Below are 13488 nucleotides of genomic sequence, written 5' to 3' on the forward strand. Positions count from 1 at the left end.
ACCCGAGGATGTTACATTAATACAAATAAAACCCCACCTGGATGGTTTTAAACTTTATTCTCTCAAAATTCTTTTCCCATCAGCAGTCGTTTATTTATTTATTTATTTATTTATTCATTTCTTTATTTTACATGGCTAGAGAGTATAAAATGCAAGATACAAACCACTGAGCAGAAAAGGCAGGTAGGTAGGTAGGTAGGGAAGAAGAAATGGTGGATGACAAATGAGGCGTCACAAATCGGGAGTTTGCTGTAGATACAGTGACCAACAAAAACAAGACTTAATACGTGTGATGCACCAACCATTTAGAGCTTATCAGAAGAGAGTGTGACTATAGGTGCTGTTAGCGTAGCTGTGCACCCAAACATTTGCTCTTGTGTGTGTGTGTCTCTGTGTGAGTGTTTTCATATGGCTGTACGATCTTGAACGCTACCTAGAATACTCGAGCCGAACTCATTTCTACACCTGACGTCCTTCGGTTTCATTGAGGTCACTTGAGTTGATCAGGGACGTAGCCCACAGTACAAGGCAAGACGGCAGTGTGAGACCGCGGCGACGCATCCTCGACGAATGCGCCTCCCTACGCTACTGTTACGACAATTTAATGCGTTTCTTTGATAAAAATAAATCATTCCGTGGTAGTTGAAATCCCTCGCGTGTCCTTACATTTTGCTCCCTTACATTCACGCCTTTACTCAGCTACCCATACCCCCCCTACACACACACACCGCCTTAGCTAGAGAAGCATGACCTGGTTCTTGTGTGGTTTGGAAAAAAGCAGTCAAGACTCATCCGACCCTCAGATTGTCCTACACTTTGGCCCTTTTTCGTAACACTACAAATAACACAAATAAGAGCACCCGGGTTAAAATCTGGTGGTTTGTAAATTGACTTTTCGTGGTTATTTGTTTATTTATGTATCTTAACAGACCAGAGGGGTGTTTCACTAAAAAAAAAAAAAAAAAAAAAAAGGATGCCACATTAAATCAGGCCAACTATGGTTTAAATGGTTATAATGAGTCATTTTGTGCTGCAGTGTCAAACCTTCTCCTCCTTCTCCGTCTCTTTAGTGTCGTGGTTTTTCTTCAGCTTCCTGTGGCACGTTTAGTTCTTATTTTCGCCCCTGCTTTGCGCTTTCTCGCACGTAAGATCTGAACCTGTCGCTATTTCAGTCTTTAAGTCCTCGGCTTTTCAAATGCACTTCAGCTAAAGTAAACCCCCAAATTGGCTGCGACAATAGGAAATGAACAACATTTACATTCATTTGTACTCGTTCTCAAACGTCACTTATTCGACCCGCTTTGTGTAGCGTCGCTGCCACAAACCGAGGAGTGAAGTAAAATCGTTTCGCTGTTGAATTTTGCACCTGTGCATACAAATATATCCCTAAGATGAGGCTTAAACCCGTGTCCTGATCCTGATTACAAATACAGATTCAGTGTTGCTGAGTTGTTTCCCACTGATACATTGAGCATTTTACCCACGCACTGCTCTGTGGCATTCGATTTTCATAGTTTCTGTCTTTTAAACATTTGCTCGATGTGTTTTTGAGTCTAGATTTGACAGGAGAAATAGAAACACCCCTCAGATTTACCAACAGGATGCGTGTTAGTGTCACTACAAGCCAAAGTTGAAGACAATTAAGGCAGGTCAAGTTGGTCTTGGCTTAAAGTTTCAAGAATATATCACAATATAGCACCATATCAAACTAAATGAAACCCATGCATCTGTAGATCTATATTCTCTATATGCATATATGTTGATGAATAGATATGAAATGAGGAGTTTTGATAAACAAGTGTTGAATATATTTCAAGTTCACAGAAAAGACTACAGCCACAGTCCAGCTGAGAATACAGCCTTAAAAGGACGTATACTCTAAACCGACCCGGTGTCACGTGACCGCTCGCACGCCGCCAGTCGCCAGCTTTAGCATGTCAACAGTCAAACTTCTTCACAGTGCATAGAGCGTTTTAGTTCGCACGACTGCAATTACACTTCGTGAGCGTGTGCACTGTACTTCACTCCTCACCAAATCTTTAACACGGCATTTACAAAGCTGTATGTGCTCAGGGTGAATTTAACTATAAATTAGTGATTAAATTCACTCTGAGCAGCTCTAGTTGCGCTCCAAATTCAAACAGCACAGTATTACAGTTCACAACCATTTTTTTTTATAAGGCAGATTAATAAAAGTACTCTTCGGTACTCTCGGGTCACCCCATGTTCATTACAGGCCTTCGTATCAAAGCACGCCTCACTAAAGCAAAGACTGCAGCTTAAATGAAAAACGAAAAAAAAAAAGTTGTACAAACATTCTTTGGTTGAGTGTTAAAGGAGCATTCCTGTGCTTTAATTTAATGCTTTGAATTTGGCATTTGTTAAAAAGAACACAAAGAAAGAAAAAGAAAAAAAAAACGAAGTGGACCTTTTGTAATCATACACTGGCTTAAATACAGGCAGAAGAGTGATGGCTTTAACCTAATCTACAATATTTCTGTTAATTCTCACAAAATAATATATATATATTTATATATATAAAAAAACCAAAAAAAAAATCTAGTGATAAAAAGCTCGCTCTGGCTGATTGTACACAAATACTACTTTCTACTCTCACGGTTGCCTAGGCAACCTGCTGATGAGCTTCCCATCCCTTTCACTTCTTCTTGGCAAAGCGGCCGAACTTCTTCTCCTTGTCTTTCTTGGCAGAGCTGGGCTCGGGGAGGGCAGCTGAGGAGGAGGTGGAGGGGGGAGGGGGCAGGCTGTGGGCTTTGGCCCCCGAGGGCCCCGACGCCTCCTCGCCTGCCAGGGGCTGAACAGCCTTCTCCATGGCCTGGCTCCAGCGCTGGAGATCCTCCTGAAATGAAACAAAAAAAAAAAAAAAACGAACACCGCTTACAAAGAGGAGTGGGTTTCTGTCTGATGGTGCATTTCTTTAGATAAATAAGGGAAGGTGTTTCTTTCTCTCTCTCTTTTTTTTTTTAACAATAACACCAAGGGTAAGGTGTTTATGAGGTTAAATCAGGTTAATATGGATGAAAGCGAAGTCACTGTCAGCATTCTTATTTGCAAAACGTAATGATCCCCGCAGGGTAAATCTCTCGCCAGCATATCAGAAGGCAGCATGAATAATCTTATTTGCGTCAGCTTTTTTTTTTTTTTTTCTACATAAATACCAAATTACTCAGACATGGTCAGCAATGTGAAACGGAATCTGCTTATACAATGCGACGTGACTGTGTGTCTGTTGCGCGTACAAGCTGTACATGCAGTTAGAGTTTGACCGGGACACGAGTGAATAGCTGTTAAAGTTACTCATTGTCATCTCTCAGCAGTTTAAAAACTCACCTCGTCTTTACACTGGAACAAATATTCACTGCCGTCTCTGAGGCTGTGAGAGGGAGAAGAAGGAGATGAAATTACACGCGTCCGTCAATACATGAAGCACACGTCTGTTCAGACTGTTTGAGTGGAACAATCTTAAAAATCGAACGTCTTTTAAAAAATCCTGAACAGACCATTTTTGCTTTTTTTTTTTTTTTTATCATGGGTTTGTTTTTAAAGAAAGTAACATAATCAACTCCCTGCAGCAAACAGGCATTTTAAAATCGTGCCTTAGTTTAAAGCTACAATGTGTAAAATTTTGTCGCCCTCTGCTGGAACGGAAAGTAATTATTATTAATTAAAAGAGGATTGAAGAAAAGCGCAGCTAACGGCGATCTGGTTTTGCCGTTGTTGTCTTTCTTTGTTTAGATTCTAATCATTTGACATTTCTATCTAGAACATCAGAAACCGCTAATGTTTAGCTAACCCCCAAAATGGTGAATTCATAGAACCTTGGTTACTTTTGTAACTACTTTTTCTTCCCCTATTACGGTAGCCCTAACCTCTTCAACCACGGCAAAAAAAAAGTCACAAATATATTTTTTGCACACATTTCAAAATACTTATACATTTACATGTATTAATTAGCTTAATTGGCACTGTGTGAACTTTTTACACATTTATATTTAGCTACAAACGTTAGATGTATTGCATTAACAGAAGTTTGTGCACCTTTCCAATTTAGTATTTAGTAATATCACAATTGGTTAACATTACAATTGTTGTAGCCAGTTTTATGAAGTTAAATAATATTTAAATAATAAGATTTTGTCTATTGTCAAATGTCACCTAAATAGCCTAAAGTCAAAATCTCCAGCTTGTGTGTCCTGTAGTAGTTCTAGACAGCGTATGAGGTCTGATTAGCATCTTGGATGTCTTTTTCTTGACTGTGACATTCTCATCCACCGACGCTTTTACCATTTGGAAAGACATTCGTTTCATCACATGCTGCTCCAGCTGCTTTTGTTTGTAAAACCACTCTGGCTTAACCTTGCCATGACTCTTTATTGTAGATCCTATCTGCGCATCCTCTGTCAGCTTAACCTTCGCGGCAGTCCTTTAGCTTTGCCTTCCCGTCCAGCAGATGAACAGTTTCAGCTTTTGTCGCTCTTCCACTCATACAATTTGCTTTATGATCCCTTTAGTTATCTTTCAAATCCTCTGGCAGCTGGTTTTAAATACCAACTGAACTGAAGTGAGTGAGGTAACCATGAGTTATCATGGTGCATGGTAACCTAATATCTGAAATCCAAAGTTAACACTGGTACATTACACACATTAAATACATACATTGGAATACATTTCATGCTTTTTTTTTTAGCCCTGTGAGTCAGATTTGCTTATTTCCACTTAAAAGTGGGAAAAATATACAATTTTCTTATTTGATTTGTTTTTGTTCCCAGCTGATCATTGGTGGTACATCAGTGGTAGTGTGTCTGAACCCAATCCAAAAACGATTTACTTAAATTTAAAATGATGCTTGAAGAGGGTAATTTAGCATTTTGCTGCAGTCCCATCAGGATGACAACAATTTGAAGGAATAATTTGGTCAATCTTCCAAATCTTTCCAAATGATAGATGAGAAGATTTATTGTTGTGTCTACTGAAGTAAAATATTAAGCCAGAAGGTGGTAATAACTCAGAAAGTCGTTAGTTTAGCATAAGGACTACAAATGGGTGAAATCTGCTTTCCAGCTACTGTGTAATATCTGCTGTGTTTCACAGGAATAAAAACTGGTTGGGGTGTCACGGGGGCTTAAATGTGGGCCACGTTCTCTCTCGGCTGGGAGGTGGAGGTTAGAGGCAGTGACTTCCCGGAGTCTCTGCTGGTCGCTCGGGAAGTTCAAAGTAATGACAAAACTCAGGAGGAGTCTCTGAGGCTCTCAAATATTCATAATCTCCGTTTTTCATATTCTTTCTACTTTAAATGCGCCTGAAAGAGCTCTACAAGATAAAGAAGACACACAGGGCTCACAAACCTACATTCCGCGTTCTCATATTTAATAGCGGGACCACTGAGTCTTACCGCAGCTTCGCGACGTGCTTCTTTTTCTTGTAGTTGGCGAGGATCTCCCAGCTGGCGTTGCTGAGGGACAGGGGGTCCTCGCCGTGGTACGTCACCCCGTGGCCAAAGCTTTTGGCGTCCTTATAGGCTGAGAGCTGGCCCGGCTTCAGGACACAGTACAAGTTGTTCCACGACCTGAGGGGGAAGGAGAAAAAAAAAACAATTGCTCATTATTTCGGACACATTTCTGGCAGTAACACAAAATCAATCCGATTTAATTCCAGTTACAAGAACCGCATCTTTTATCTTAATTAATTCATAGCAGCTTACTGCGATGGCGATGACTGTTAGAGAGCAACCGTTGCCAGCTTGTTTAGTCATAAATTGACTTTCAGCAGAATTGCACAAGACAGCAGCAACGCAGGCACCAGATTTATATCTTCCTTTGTTTGGTTTTTACTCAGAACATCTGTGGGTGGTGCTTGTGTGAAACTTAACATGACAAGGGCCTGTTAATGACCCAACACTCGCCTGCAATTAGAGGATGTTATCCCCACCAGTAATTTTAAACATGAAGAAGCCACTTGGACGATGGTTGAAATGTTTTCGAGACAACTAAAGCAAGTCTAGTTGCTTTTGTTTCAGCTTTCTTTAAAACATGCTATGACCTGGATGACTGAGAGTCTTCACAGATATTCTGTACGTTGTCAAATCATGTCTGTTATGTGCTGGACAACATATTATATGGTCATTTGTTGGATACGTTGACGTTAAGAAGCGTTAAGAACCCAAATCACCAGTAACAAAATCTGACTGATAGGCGGTTTGTGCTTCTCCCCAGAAATGTGTCTGCAAGAGCTGTGATAGGTCCACTTCGTAGTTGCATATTTCCCATTAGTATTTTTGGTTCAATAAAGATGGACCACACCGAAGAAAGATTGACTTAAGAGGTTCAAAGGTACAAGAATTTGTATGACTCGCCTTTTGCAAAATTTCGACTAAAGTTTCAGTCGCCATTGTTGAAAATAAAGTAAAAACAAAAATTAACCCGACAACAAAAAAGACTTGGTTGTTTTTACAAAGCGAGTATAAATGGTTCGCATCGGCGTATGACGGTGGCCACTGAATGCAACATACTGTATATACGTTGCATTTGCATTTTCTCCTTTGTTTAAACCAGTGACTCTCAACCGGGGGTCCGTACACCCCTAGTGGTCCGAGGTGTAATTGCAAGGAGTCCGTGAAAATAAAATATTCTTTTGTGTATTTATTTATTTATAGAAATAAGATTATTATACTCAAATGTGACTGAGACCTTTATCTACCTAAACTACAGAGGACATTTTTTTCTCTAATCGCATCTGTTTCACAAGAGTAATTTATTGCATTTTATTAAGATCTCGCTCCCGGTTGCATTGTTCAAAGTTACTCTATGACACAGTTAATACAAACACGATGGGGCATGTGTTTTCAATTATGAGGACCTTGTTTTTTCAGTGGCCATAAACCATTCATTTCTTAATAACGCTCTTATTGTGAAACATTTGCAGGATGGTGTTGTGGGAAAATCATTAACTTGCATATTAAAGAAGGTTAGTATTTAAAATTAAAGGGAACCCCGACTATATTGATGTCTTTGTTTTTCTAAAATTTAAAAGAAAAAAAAAAAAAGAATTGGGTGATGATGTCAAATGTCCCCTATGCTCAGGTTGGTCAAGTCTTGGGTAAGTCCTCAGGGTTGATCAAAAATATGCAGAAAGTCCAGGACCCCAAAAAGGCTGAGAACCACTGGTTTAAACCGCATGTAGATTTAAGTTTTGGCTTATTATTAATTAAACTGTTACCATTTGGATGCCACTCACATTGTCATGCTATGAACAAGCTACTAATAGATTTACTCTGATGTGACAAATCTACATGAACAACACTACGGTTCCTTTTCTGTGGCGTACCTATTCGAAGCCTTCTTTCCAGAGCCCTCCACATCATGTTTGCGGCTCAGCGTGCCCTCGTGCAGGATGGTGTGAGCTCTGAGGGGCTCCGAGGGCATGGTGGCAGCCCTCTCCGGTTCTTTCGGCGTCACCACCGAGACCGAGGGCTCCAGCTCCAGAGAAGCGCTCTCTCTCATTTCTGACTCTATGAGCACCGTGGAGTCGCCGGCCGTCCCTTCCAGCTGACCTGAACTGGGCTCCGCTGCGCCCGACTTCACCGGGAAGAGAAAAAAAATTAAAAAAAAATAAAATAAATAATCAGTGTGCTGAAACAGAGGTGAGAGCAATATAAAGTGTAGAGGACGGGGGCTTAGTGAGCGTAGTTACTAACCAGAGTCTGCTCCTCTATAGTGTAGAGCTGTGAAGATTCTTCAAAGCCGGTGTCTTCTCTCCTAAAGGAAACAGAGCAGCATGAGGCCTGCATTAGACGCCTCGAAGAACAGCAGGTAAAGAAGTGTATGTATGTCACAGAGTGAGACTTGGAGAGACAGAATATACGCGACTCGGAAAAGTTTAAAGGATGAGGGAGGTGATATTCTGCATTTATGTTACCGTCAACAAATTCCCTGAAAAGATCAAAAGCCAACCATTAGATCATCTCTTCATACTTTCCGACTTCTCTGTTCTGTTTGAAGCCTTCAGCCCCAAGTTGAGTGGCTCCTTTTGATTAAAAAATAATAATAATAACAAGCAGCGACGTTCCCTGATGTGTTATTAATAGTTTCGGGCCAATAATAAAATATATAGCTCAGCGGCACAGAGGAGTAAGCCTGCATCAAGCTTGAGATTTGTTGGTTTTCATCTTTACATGGAATTTAATGACCAAAAAAAAAAAAAAAAAAGAAAAGCAGATTTAACCTTTCATAGTTGTGAATACATGCAGTAAAGACATGAAAGTGTGTGTGTGTGTGTACCTGCTGTCTCTCTCTGAGCGCTCTTGTTCTTCTTTAATGAACTCTTGTTGCTGCTCTCTCAACTGCAGCAACTCCAGCTGCAACACAGACATAAGTAACCTATAGTTATCACTTCATTTTTCATTTTTTTTAATAATTGTATTACTCTTAATTTTGTACATTCGCCCTACCGTAGTGAGGCGCTCCAGTGCGGAGAAGCGCTCCTCCCAGGTGGCGGTGGATTTCTCGAAGGCCTCATGCCTCTTGAGGAGTTTCTCGACCTCGTCCACGGTGTGCCCCAGGTCTCTGCTCGTCACGTAGGGCTCCTGAGCGACCAGCCAGGCCTCGGCCACCGAGGCGTCTCGGGCGAACTGACACACCTCCAGCACTGGACGCAAAGGAGGCAGGCTCATCGTGAGTTGTTTCTTTGCAAATCTAATGAGCGGTTTACGCGACGTAGCCCGATCAAGGCAAAAGCTTTTGAGAGTCGAGGCAGCTTTAGTGCAAGAAATGTATTTTCAATTGTTTTTGTCAGGTTATTTTTGTTACAGCTTGTTTCTGGGACGTAGCCTACATGGGAAACTTTAGTCGAACAGGCATTGATGACACAAAAAGGATACTGGTTAAGACTAAAACATCACAAAAGGAGGAGCTGGGATAGAGGTTTGGTTGCAAAATGTAGACAGAATAAATCCCAGAATGAGCCAATGGATGCTTGGGCTGAGCTGTCATATAATGTGCTTTGGTTTATGGATATCAGCGGATGTATCTCGGATTGTGAGCTAGGCTCGATGCCTAAACTAAATAAATTACTGTAATACAGCCACATTATGGGGACTCTCATTTTGGGAGAATGCCATGGTTTAGATTGGGGCTTAAGAATACATTTTCCTAAGGGAAATTTCAAGTTGATGAATCTAATATGACACATTCTTGGAATGTGGGGGTATTTTATTTGGAAAGGCTGTTATTTTTAGGTTCTAATTTAGTCACATGAAAATGAAGACGTTGTTGGAAAGAGACAGTAATCCGGGAAGTGAGCATGTAGTTTGGACATTTTAAAGCTTTCACACTCGTAGTGTCTTTGTGGAAGGAACAATGAAGGTACAGGATTTACTTTTAAACCGAAGGTAAGTGTAGTTTTACTTACAAAGCCGGAGCCAGTCCCATCTGTCGTCCCACTTGAACATCATCTCCTTCCTTTTCTCGATCAGCTGCACCAGCTTCTCTTTGATCTGACGCAAGCAGTTAAACAGTTGCGTTACGTATCACAATTATTAAACAACTCAGGGCCCCATGACTGTCTGTTATCCTGCAAGAATTAGCATTGTGAAGTAATTAACTGAACGCTAAATTCAAGCTGGGGTCAATTGCTCATTTAAATTCTTTTGGCTTTTTCCATTTCTAATTAGTGTTTGCTTCATAGTCTCCCCCGATGAATATTAAATGAGTGGATTTTTTTTTTTTTTTTTTTGCTTTTGTAGCAATCCAATTGGCTCCATTGTGCCAGACACGAACAATCGCTCCCAAAAAAGTAATTAAATCTAATGAAAGCAGGAATCCAAGGCCCAGCCGAGGATGAGAAGCCGAGCTGAAGCCTCACCTCAGCAGAGTCTCGGTGCTTGCGTTTCATCATGGCCTTGCCCAGGTCTATGCAGTTGGAGAATTTGACTCCCCGGGCCTCGATCTCTGAACGGATCCCCTGGTGGTACTTCTGCAGGAGCTCCACGGACGAGACGTCCCTTAATGCACAGGAGAGGAGGATATGAAACTAGAACAGGTACCGCTTGGCGTTTATCTACCTCTCTTGGTAAGAAGCGGAACTGCAACTTTTACCATGCTCTGGCAAGTTTACAGGATTTAATGGGAGTACTTAGGAAGATGAAACACCTCAGAGAAAAGACTCCACCACACAAAATATTATCATATATTTTATGCTTCTCAACATATATTGCCATTTGTGGTAAATCAAAGTTTTTATCTTGAATTGCACACTGCACCTTTAATAAGTTTAATAATGCCTTTTAGTAACAGTTACAGGGAATCAATCAGAAATTAAATGAAATATACACACAGAAATCTGTGTAAGCCTACAGTATCATGTCTCAATCGAATCTCCCTAAGAACTGTCCTATATGTATGTAACCATTGAGGGTAAAAAGTGAATTTTTTAAGAGCCAGAGGATACGACTACGAGTGATTCTCACCTGGGCTTCTCCTGAGTCTCTATCTGCTGGATGATGCTCTCCATCCAGGCCATCAGGTCCCGCACCATGGTGAAGAAGCGGAACTTCTCCGCCGTGTCCACCAGCTGCGCCCTGCGGCCGTCGCAGGCGTCCAGCAGGCCCTTCCACGCCTCCACCACCTCTCTCTCCGTGGCCTGGATGGCATCCGCTCTTTCGCCGGCGTACTGGGCGTGGAGCCTCGAGGCTGTCTCCTGGAACTGTTGAACCTGGAGGCAAGAGATGAGCAGAGAAAAATTCTTACACATGTCTGGGAAAGTATCTTTGGGAAGCTTAACCAAAGTAGAAATGTGACTGGAAGAAAAACGATGTATATTTATCTTAACTGCAAGTATTTTAATGGCATAAGAATATTTCATAGGCTGTAAATCTTGTTCGCCAGTTTATGTAACAAATTAAACTGGATTTAGTCAATACTAGGGCTGGGAAAAAATATCGATATGGCAATATATCGTAATTTTTTTTCTTCTTATAATAATAAATGATAAAGTCATGTTTTCGGCATATCTTGAAAAACTTCCACACCTCCATCACCACCTTTTCTGCACAAAGTGCAATAAATTGGAAATGGCTAATTTAAATTAATTATTTTTTGTCTCAGTTTGTCCAATTAATTATCATTGTCACCAGATGTACATATATACAACTTGTATTTTAAGCTGTATTTAAAATTTCTCAATGAACTATGTAGAATATTGTAATATATCACAATATCATAATATCGCAATAATGTATCGTATCGTGACTCAAATATCGTGATACGTATCGTATCGTGAAGTCCTTGCCAACACCCCTAGTCAATGCTCTAAATACAAGGTCAATTTAGTTTAGCTAATATTCACACTTAACTTTAATTAAAGCGGTATTAATCTTTTTAAGAGGAAGGAAGAGGGAACATGTTAGCAAACTCTTAATCATATTACCTCCTGAAGGAAGTTTTTTTTTAATGACTAAAGTCTCCACTGTATTCATCAGCTAGTTGCTAACTTTTAAAACCAAAACAATCAGCAGAAAGGCGCTAAAGCGGCACAGAGCTAAGGGATACAGCAAAGGAACTCAGGGGTAATGACTCAATCCAATCGCTTGATATCTATGTTAACGTGACACACTGGTAATATAAAAACATCTATTACTGCGGCTTTAATGTTTATAGTCCTCTGCTGGTCCCGTTTATGAGTTCTCACCGTCTGAGAAAACCTTTCAAAGCCGCTCAGCTACTGTAGCGCTCCCTCTCCCCCCACTCTCTCTAGACATGAATCATCAAAGTTTGCCTCATGGCCTCGCGGCTGCTGTGTTCCCTGCAGTGTGAGAGGACTGATCCCTTGTGTTATACCTGTTTGCCTAGAGCTGTGATGTCTCTCTCAAAGGCGGCGTGCATTCTGTGGAAGGACTCTGCTTTGCTGAAGTCCTCGCCCACGTCTTCGGGCAGCTCCTTCTGCTTGTCGTAGATCTGAGCCACCAGCTCCTTCCCGTCGTCAAAGTACCTGAGAGGAAAGAGGTCGACCTATCAGCGTCACCGCATTTATCAGTAATGTTATTGTGATCGTCTCCATTTACTTGGAGATGTTGCACGTTTTGGATTGAGATTTCAATGGCATCAGTCTGGACGGTCTCTCTGTCTTTTATGTAAATACACTGTCTTTCTTACTTGAGCAGTTCGTAGGACGCCGTGAGGAGCTGATTGCGAGTGTCGATAAGCTCGAGGAGATCGGCCCAGCTGTCGTTGATGGTGTCCTTCCACTCTGCCATGGCGGCCGCCTCGGCGTGGCCGGCTTCGATCAGCTCGTCTATCGTCTGGTTGACCATGTCCACTCGCTCCTGGCCCTGTGTCCCCGTCTCCCGTGAAAAGTCTCTGAATTTATCTCTCAGGAGCTGAAGGCAAAAGATATACTGCACGATCAGACTTTGCTTTTCCATTTTCCTCAATTTACCTTTAGGTGTACATTAATGTTATCAGACCATTTATGAATAAATGTCGGCAAAAGAAAAGAAGGGCTTAGTTTTAGGGTCGAGGAGATTTGCAAGAGTCACAACTTCAGTGCAAAAGTAAAAAAACGAATCTCAGTTTGCATTATTCACTCTGACTTTTAAGAGTCTGCACACAAACTCAAAAACTCGAATACCTGATAATTATAGCAAAAATGTCTTCTGATAAGTTACTCTTTATATAATAATCATGTTTATTTTGTTGCAAAGTATACTAATGAAACTATGATAATTTATGTACAAATTTGATCTTGCTTTCAAACCTCTGGCCAGTAGTATATATAAGAGAAAACTCAAGGTGTGCAAAAGCGTAGCGCAACTAAAAGATCCTCTGGTGATTTATGTCTTGCACTTTATGAGACACATTTATCATTTTCTTTCCTGGTACAATTTGTCACTTTCCTGTCTTATCTGAGGCAGTAAAGCTGTATCTGGAAAGCTTAACAATGAGATGAAAGCGTTATTTCCTGACCTTATTTGACTCCTTTTACAGTTTTACTGGGGAGATATTATTTATAACAACCTTAAAGACAAACAAAATAAATTTAACATCGATATGAAAACCTTACAGGCAACTGATTTAAACACTTTTTTTTTTATGAATGGACTAAAATAGGTGTCATGTCTTTCTGTTTTGTGTGCGTTATACCGTGACGTGGTCCAGGTCCTGGCCCATTTCCTGGGAGGAGGCCACCACGTCCCTCTCTGCGATCCAGTGTTCCAGGTCCTCCACCTCTCTGCTCAGCAGGAAGTGGTGGTAGGTGTGGTCCAGCTTCTTCCTGCGGTCCTCCGCCAGCTCTTTGAGGCCCGCGTACTGCTTATCCACCTGGCCCTGCCGCCTGATAATCTCCTCGCTTTGCACACAAAAAGGGATAAAGGGAGGGAGGGAGGGGGGGAGGTGAAAGGAAATTAGATGCAGGGAAGATGGAGAAAGTGATTGGCTTTAGGCTTGCTCTAGATGAGGCGTGTGATTAGGACGCGCATTT

General features: G+C 41.2%; 1 protein-coding gene across 1 annotated transcript in view; it reads right to left on the reverse strand.

Moving 5' to 3' along the window:
• Positions 1-86: 86 nt before the first annotated feature.
• Positions 87-13488, reverse strand: part of sptb (spectrin, beta, erythrocytic) — a 42131-nt gene continuing 28729 nt past the window's right edge. Inside the window, exons 25-37 of the mRNA XM_047610608.1 lie at positions 13152-13356; positions 12165-12388; positions 11850-12000; positions 10481-10725; positions 9877-10015; positions 9424-9508; positions 8465-8661; positions 8295-8371; positions 7712-7772; positions 7342-7592; positions 5411-5584; positions 3349-3391; positions 87-2857 (exon numbers count right to left, since the gene is read on the reverse strand). Of these exons, the coding sequence (XP_047466564.1) occupies positions 2657-2857; positions 3349-3391; positions 5411-5584; positions 7342-7592; positions 7712-7772; positions 8295-8371; positions 8465-8661; positions 9424-9508; positions 9877-10015; positions 10481-10725; positions 11850-12000; positions 12165-12388; positions 13152-13356 (2053 nt within the window). The 3' untranslated portion in view covers positions 87-2656. The remainder of the gene's footprint in view (positions 2858-3348; positions 3392-5410; positions 5585-7341; positions 7593-7711; positions 7773-8294; positions 8372-8464; positions 8662-9423; positions 9509-9876; positions 10016-10480; positions 10726-11849; positions 12001-12164; positions 12389-13151; positions 13357-13488) is intronic.

This window comes from Mugil cephalus, chromosome 17 (genome assembly GCF_022458985.1).
Source record: "Mugil cephalus isolate CIBA_MC_2020 chromosome 17, CIBA_Mcephalus_1.1, whole genome shotgun sequence".
Taxonomy (NCBI): Eukaryota; Metazoa; Chordata; class Actinopteri; order Mugiliformes; family Mugilidae; genus Mugil; species Mugil cephalus.